Source organism: Dasypus novemcinctus, chromosome 2, assembly GCF_030445035.2.
Source record: "Dasypus novemcinctus isolate mDasNov1 chromosome 2, mDasNov1.1.hap2, whole genome shotgun sequence".
In the NCBI taxonomy this organism is placed as follows: domain Eukaryota; kingdom Metazoa; phylum Chordata; class Mammalia; order Cingulata; family Dasypodidae; genus Dasypus; species Dasypus novemcinctus.
The window spans coordinates 121,807,571-121,815,408 of NC_080674.1; the positions used below are offsets into that span (position 1 = coordinate 121,807,571).

Sequence of the window (7,838 nt, forward strand, 5' to 3'; positions counted from 1 at the left end):
AGCACGCTTTGGTTCCTTTGGTAGAAACGGTGCCCTACAGTGAGCATTAATGGTTGATCAGAGATAGGGAAAGAAGAAAGCTGTGGAAGCTTCCTCTGAAGTTAGGTCCTTTCTGATAGAACAGTGGATCAGCCCTGGACTGTGCATTCACAATTAGCATCTTGTATTGGCCTCATCTAAGCAACACACACACACACACATACACACTTATCCTGTTATACTGAAGTATCTTGAAGGAAATTACATGCATCATAGCAGCTGTAGCATGAGTTTCATTTAGCACAATTTGCATTGGAAATTTGTCAAAACACTTGAGTGAGGAAATCACGGTTTTTAGAGGGAGACTTAGGAAAGATCTCTGAACAGATGACAGCTGAAACCATGGGAATGGGTGAGAATTTTAGCAATTTCCTGGAAATGTATGACATTAAATGTGCTTTTTTCAAGGGAATAAGTATAAATGGGGAAGACAGAGGACTGAGAATTCATGGTCCTCTTAAGCAGGAGCCGGCGGTCTCCAGTTGTTGCCTGCGCCTCTCATGGTGCTAAGAACTGTATAAAGCACAATTGATTTGCTGATGGAACACCTGGCAGAGAATCGTGTCAGAATGCACAGTTGCAGGATGTAAGAGTGAGTAAGTGTTAAGAAACAGATGCCAGGAATGCAGATGGATTTTTCAGGATGTCTGGCTTTGAATGAAAGTAAGATGGTGGGAGAGAATAGGAAAAGTCACAGATGTCCAAGTAAATGAAGACCCACATAAGAATGAGCAGAGTCTATTCATCTGGAACGTATTATAGTAAGGGTGTCAACCACTGTCATTTGCATTTGGCATAGACCGTCACGCAGGCGGTGGAGTCAGAAACCTTTATAGTAGAAAAAGAGAAGCCTCAGGTATGCCCTAACTGGAGGCCGTTGGCATGGGGAAGCTGATGACAGGCTAACTAGAAGCAAGGCATCCCATGGGATTGGTTAGAGGAGCATATTTTGCTTTCTCTGGTTGGTTCTAAATTGGAAGCAGGAGAAAAATTAGGGAAGCTTTAAGTCTTTGACCAAGTCCTGCTTGTTTGGGAATGATGGCTGCAGCAGTGGTGGTTTGGCTTGCCAGGCTAGTTACAGCAGGGGTGGTGGATCAGAGTTCTAATTTCATATATGGTCTGGCCATTGTCTGTATATTCAGTCTTTCACAGGATTAAATTATTGGGGATGTACGATATTAACGTGCTTTATTTTTTTTTTCATTTAACGTTCTAGTGATCAGAAATGAGTGAACAATCAGAAAAAAACAATTCCACTCAAGAGGGACACACGGATCGAAATTCTCCTGAGAGAAACTGTCAAATTGGACAGAAACAACTGGTATGGCAAACAGATTATATGATTCCATGTTACTTGGGGAGTTCCCAACTTGGGGATCTCCGTGATGCCCCTGCATGTGGGTGGGAACGTGGGTCCAGCCAGGACTGCTCAGAAGGAACTCTCCTCTCCCTGGCTTCCTCTCCACACTGCTCACACTGGGCTGATCTCACCTCACAATCCTCCTCGTTGCCAGTTGTGCTCCCTGATTTTTGGTCCTGTGTTCTGTTTGATAAAATCCTGCCCTCAGATACAGTATTTGTGGAGAATATATTCAAACGTTTTTATTGAACAACTCCTACTTCATCCTTATTATGTGTTAGTCATGTTTATATTAACTCATTTAATCTTTTCCATAACCCTATGAAGTAGATACTGTTGTTAATTCCATTTTATAAAATGAGGAACTGAGGCTTTGAGAAGTTGGAACTTGCCCAAGACACACCCTAACAAGTGGCCAAGGCAAGCCTTGAACTCAATTAGGCTGGCACTTCTTAAATCTTTGCTCTGCTACTAAGCATAGTAATACATCATACTAAGATACACTTATTTCTTAGGTGTACTGTATATAAATGTGGAACTGTTTCACCCATTATGAGGTTAAGTTTATAAAACAAGTGTATATATAAACATGCTAAAATGAAAATTTTAAAAACCAAAACTTTAGACTAACTAAATTATTATTGAACTAAATAAACTGCAGAAAAGCCTATGAGATTCCATTACTAATTTGTTACATTGATGTGAATTTCATGCATTGGAAATTTCCCTTTTGTTTCAAGGTGTAATATTTCATGTTTATGTCAGCCTATATTTTATTGGGCCAATCAGATTATTTTCTTCTAAAATTCATCAAGAGCACTTCCTTGCCTCATGATTTATGTACTACTCATCTAAAATAATTTATCAGTATTTGATCGAAGTGTGTTTGTTGCTTATCTTCCCAACCATGCTCTATTTAGTTTCAAATTACAAAAGCCTCAAAATGGAGACTTTTGAAGCTTTCTCCTAACATTCTGAAGTCATTCTTGCAAGAATGACTGGCTTTGACTCAGGGTGAATCCTTCAGTTGACTGCATTCTGAATCAGAGCTCTGACTGAGTTCTCACTCCCAAGGTAGAGAGCAGTTTTAGAAAACATCCCAGAGTGCGGAAGCATGTGTGGGGTGTTGGGCATGGGTGCTTTGGGTTCTCTTAACCCAGGCTTCTTCAACTAGCCACTGGGGGAGGACTTTGATTCCTTTGTCCTTATCCAACCTGAAATACTTATTCTGACATCCATCCCCATCCTTAAATTTAAGAAGCTAACCAGTGTTTTACAAGTATAAAAGGAATTCTTTTGATTTTTAAAATATTTATATGAATTTTATACTCTGTATTTCTTTACTCAGAATGACCTAATGAGAAAACTTACATCATCTTTTGTAGTTTGATCAGATTAAATCTTTTATTTCCCTATGTAAAGCATCTATGCTTTTAGCCATTATTATAAAACTTACGGAATGTTTATTGGATCAAGGCAAAATAGGTAAAACTATCCATTTCTTACCACTAGTATATTTTATTTGCTTTATAGCAACAAATAGAGCGGCAGTTAAAATGCTTGGCATTCCAAAACCCTGGACCACAGGTAGCTGACTTCAATCCTGAAACAAGACAGCAGAAAAAGAAAGCACGAATGTCAAAGATGAATGAGTATTTTTCTGTGAAATACAAGTAAGATCATGATTTATTATATATGATTTATGGGATTATAAAATGCATGAGTTCTCCTTGACAAAACTCAGTAATTATAGGTTGCTTCTTTTTCTTGATTTTTAGAAACTTCATTATAAATTACAATAGCACCCCATGTGTCTGGACGTTATCAAACTTCAAGTCTAAATCCTTAACTAAGAATCGTTTTGTTTTGGTTTTTTTTGTAAAATAAAAGAAAGAGAAAAGGCTTCAGAGATCCTTGAACTAGTGTAATGGCTTTAGTAAGAAAGATGATTAAAAGTAGCAAAGATGTATCAACAGAAGAAGAAATAATATAAGCATGGGAATGGATTAAGAATATAAAATGGGTGCAGATCCATAATTAAAGGCACTCATTATTAGCAAATCAGAAGAATAAATTGCACAAATCATGAAGGAAAATGCTGGTATTTTGACTATATTAAAATAAGAAATACAAATTAAAAAATTATATACAATAAAAGACATGCTAAAAACAAATCACAAAGTGGGAAAAGGCATTTATAGCATAAAATATTAGTATCCAAAATATACCAAAATAAGTACAGCAAGTCAATAATATAAAGATAAACATCCTAATAGAAAAATGAGGTAAATGGATGTGGCTCAAGCAGCTGGGTGCCCGCCTACCACATGGGAGATCCTGGGTTCGATTCCCAGTGCCTCCTAAAAAAGATAAGACAGCAAGCTGACACAACCAAGAGTCACAGTGAACACAATGAGAGACACAACAAGCAGGGAGCAGAGGTGGCTCAAGTGATTAGGCGCCTCCCTCCCACATGGGGGGCCTCGGGTTCAGTTCCTAGTGCATCCTAAAAAGATGAGCAGGGGAAGCAGACTTGGCCCAGGGTTAGGGGGTCCATCTGCCACATGGGAGGTCCACAGTTCAAACCCCGGGCCTCCCTGACCCGTGTGGAGCTGGCCCATGCACAGTGCTGATGCGCACAAGGAGTGCCATGCCATACAGGGGTGCCCCCACGTAGGGGAGCCCCACTCCCAAGGAGTTCGCCCCATAAGGAGAGCCACCCAGTGTGAAAGAAAGTACAGCCTGCCCAAGAATGGCACTGCACACATGGGAGAGCTGACACAATAAGATGATGCAACATAAAGAAACACGGATTCCTGTGCCTCTGACAACAACAGAAGCAGACAAAACAAGAACACGCAGCAAATGGACACAGAGAACAGACAAATGGGGCTGGTGGGGAGGGGAGAGAAACAAACAAATAAAAAGATTCAACACAATCTCAATAAAAACCCCAATAGCCATTAAAAATAAATAAATAAATAATAAATAAATAAAATAAAAAGATGAGCAGACAGTGAGTTCAAACTATGGGGGGAGGAGGGGGAATAAATAAAATAAATCTTTTGAAAGAAAAATGAATAGAGGGGAGTGGATATAGCTCAAGTGGTTGAGTGCTTGCTTCCCACATGTGAGGTCCAGGGTTCTATCCCTGGTACTTCCTAAAAAAAAAAAAAAATCAATAGAACAATGAACAGACATTTTATAGAAGAAAACGCTAATATGCATTCAGGCTACCAAAACTTATCAAGGATAGGATGGGATAGGACAGGACAGGACAGGACAGGACAGGGCAGGGCAGGGCAGGGCAGGGCAGGGCAGGGCAGGGCAGGGCAGACACCCCAGAGAGACAAAGAGTTAAGCTTGATGATATAAAAGTTGATGAAGCTATGGGCCATAAATTGAAATTAAATAGTACAACTACTTTTAAAAACAACTTGACATTACCTATGTGCCTTATGACCTAGCAATACCACTCTGGGTATGTATATACACTGGAAAAACTCCTGCACATATATAACAGGAGATATGTTCAAGAAGGTTGATAACATCATTGGTTGCAATAGCAAAAGAGAAAAATAGCAACACACACACAACATGGCAGTAACCTAAATGGTCATCAATGATGGAAAAGATAAATAACTTGTGGTATGTCCATTTAGTAGAACACGTACAGAAGTAAAACTATTTGAATCTAGCTACATGCACCATTAGGGATGAATCACAAAGTACATCGTAAAATAAAAAGCAAATTACAAAAGAAAAAATGCAGTATGTTGGGGATACATACATATGTTACACATGTGGCATAACTAAAGATAAAACAGGGAAATGATTCTTATAAAATCAAGGTGTGTTGGGAAACGGACATGGCTCAGCTGATAGAGTTTCTGCCTACTATATGGAAGAGTCTGGGGTTCGATCCCCAGGGCCTCCTGACCCATGTGATGAGCTGGCCCATGCACAGAGCTACTGCATGCAAGGAATACCATGCCACACAGGGGCACCACTACGTGGGGTTGCCCCACGTACAAGAAGTTCGCCCCACAAGGAGAGCCACCCCACGTGAAAAGAGTGCAGCCCGCCCAGGAGTGGTGCTGCACACATGGAGAGCTGATGCAGCAAGATGACCTAACAAAAAAGAGACGCAGTTTCCCAGTGCCACCAAGGGTGCAAGCGGACACAGAAGAACACACAACGAGTTGACACAGAGACCAAACAATGGGGGTGGGGAGAGAAATAAAAATAAATCTTTAAAAAAATAAATAAATAAATTCAAGGTGTGGTTCCTCTTGGAGTGGAGGGCAAAGGAGTGTGATAGGAGGGTCATGAAGAAGACTTCAAAGGTGTAATGCTTCTGCTATTAAGCTGGGCAGTGGGCACACAGGTTTGGTCTATTATTCTTTAATTGTGCTTGTATGTTTGGTGCACATTTATACATATGATAGATCATAATTTTACTAATTGCATTAGATGGGTAGAGAACCATCAACTCTGTGTCTCAGTGTCTCAGAGTCAAGACAAAGGAGTGTTTTGGGTTAAGACGAAAGGAAATGGGCAGGATTTGTCCTGTGCTCTGAGTTGGTTTCAGGGGCACTCACTCCCAGCTTTCCCAGAATAGATTTAAAATCTCCCTGCCAGCTGACACTTGAATTTCCAGGTGGACTTGGTGGTGGTGGTGATGGTGGTAAGTGTAGCAGTAATGTTCTCAGTCCAAACGATAAGCACTTCAAGCATAAATACTCACTGATCAACACCTTAGAAGGCATTCCTGCTCAAGTGGGATAAACTGAAGGTGAGTATGCGTAATGATCCTTGAACCTTCCCTGCTCTTTTTAGGAAAGGAAAGCACATAGAATGCTTTTACTTAACTGAAGCAGGACAAGAAGAGGTGCTATGCTTGCTTGGGAACAAAGGGTGCAGAAGTTCATAATTTTAACACACTAGCTTAGGGTCTTTTATTTTTGTTTCTTCATCTGGTGATAATGGATAAAAACTGTACAGAGAGGTATTTGTGCCACTCTAAGCCTTTCATGCAGCTCAGTCTTGGAGGATTTTTTTCAAAATTGTTTGGTTTTGAGAGGATGGCAGAATTCTTGGAAAATTCTTGGAAAAGCATACATGCTGTAGGGGTTGACAGAGAAACTGTAGGGACCCAAAGCAAGGCTCCAGGCTCTTGTGCTCTCCACTGACACAGAACATCTTGCCTTCATTCAGGGCTTACAATGTATGGCTCTACCATCTTGGTTATCTGATATTTCACTACACCCTGGGTTAAAACCAGAATCAGAAAGGAACAGAAGCAGTGGCACCTGCAAACTTAGTGGAGATTTTTTAAAAAATGATAATTATGGTGTATTGATGGATGGATCTAATGCTTATCTTGAATTGTTTAAAAAATGTAGCTGTATTCAGTATAGTGCTTTTAGGGAAAAAATAGAGTGCAAATCTTTAGCGAAGAATTCTATCAAGATTGGGAGCATTTGTAGGAGGAAGCTTTAATCAGCCATTCCTGATGATTAATTGGGTGAAATATTTTATTCCCCAGCAATGCTGGGAGAAATGAAGTGTTACTGTCCATGATGAGCCTGGTTGCATTGGAAATTGTCTGATAGCATATTGACTGAATTTTGCACTATGTCACTCTTGTATAATATTCTGAAGTGTTGCAAGGTAATCTCTAGGGTGCTGTTGACTCAGAGTAAAAGGATCATATTTATGAAATTTGCTGTATAGTTATATATTCTCAATGTCAAGGAAAATTGCACTGTCATGTTATTGTCATTATTTTTCATTGCAGAGTTATGAGGAAGTATGACAAAAGTGGCAGGCTAATTTGTAACGACGTTGATCTGTGTGATTGCCTGGAGAAGAACTGCCTGGGTTGTTTCTACCCCTGTCCCAAGTGTAACTCCAACAAGTGTGGGCCTGAGTGCCGCTGCAACCGACGTTGGGTTTACGATGCCATCGTCACAGAAGCTGGAGAGGTTATCAGCACGCTTCCATTTAATGTTCCTGATTAGGAACTGTTATGAGTGGACTGATTTTTTTCTTCTTTTTGTACATTTAAGTTGACCTCTTTCCCTTGGGTGAATTTTAGGTCTTGGTGAAAAGGTTGCCAAAGGTATGAAGTCATTCTCTCTCAAAAAGTAGATGGATATACAATGGGCAGTAATTTGGTAAACTTCTTCTGTATTTTCTCAAATTCCATAGTTTGTGATAGAAGAATAAGACAGTAGACGGATCTAGGATCTCTCATCAGTCTCTACCCCAGCCCTACTCTGCCCTCAAATTAGAAATCTCTTCCCTCTTTGCTGTAACTGAGAGTTTTTCTCACAGAGAGCACAGAATCTTAACATTTATAGTATCCAGGTGCCTAGAACCTTACAAATTCTAAATCAGAATTGCCCTTTGGATTAAAAAAACAAACAAATGCCTT

General features: G+C 40.0%; 1 protein-coding gene across 1 annotated transcript; it reads left to right on the top strand.

The window, feature by feature from the left end:
* The first annotated feature begins 1,264 nt into the window (after positions 1 to 1,264).
* Positions 1,265 to 7,422, top strand: ARL14EPL (ARF like GTPase 14 effector protein like). The gene is made up of 3 exons (XM_004467261.1): positions 1,265 to 1,360; positions 2,933 to 3,072; positions 7,200 to 7,422. The coding sequence occupies exons 1-3, from the start codon at positions 1,265 to 1,267 to the stop codon at positions 7,420 to 7,422; spliced, it is 459 nt and encodes a 152-aa protein (XP_004467318.1).
* Positions 7,423 to 7,838: the final 416 nt, after the last annotated feature.

Excerpts from the sequence above, each read along its gene's own strand:
- ARL14EPL (XM_004467261.1), top strand. The coding sequence starts at position 1,265 with ATGAGTGAACAATCAGAAAAAAACAATTCCACTCAAGAGGGACACACG. Across the intron at positions 1,361-2,932 it reads AAATTGGACAGAAACAACTG|CAACAAATAGAGCGGCAGTT; the intron begins GTATGGCAAACA and ends TTTGCTTTATAG. Across the intron at positions 3,073-7,199 it reads TATTTTTCTGTGAAATACAA|AGTTATGAGGAAGTATGACA; the intron begins GTAAGATCATGA and ends TTTTCATTGCAG.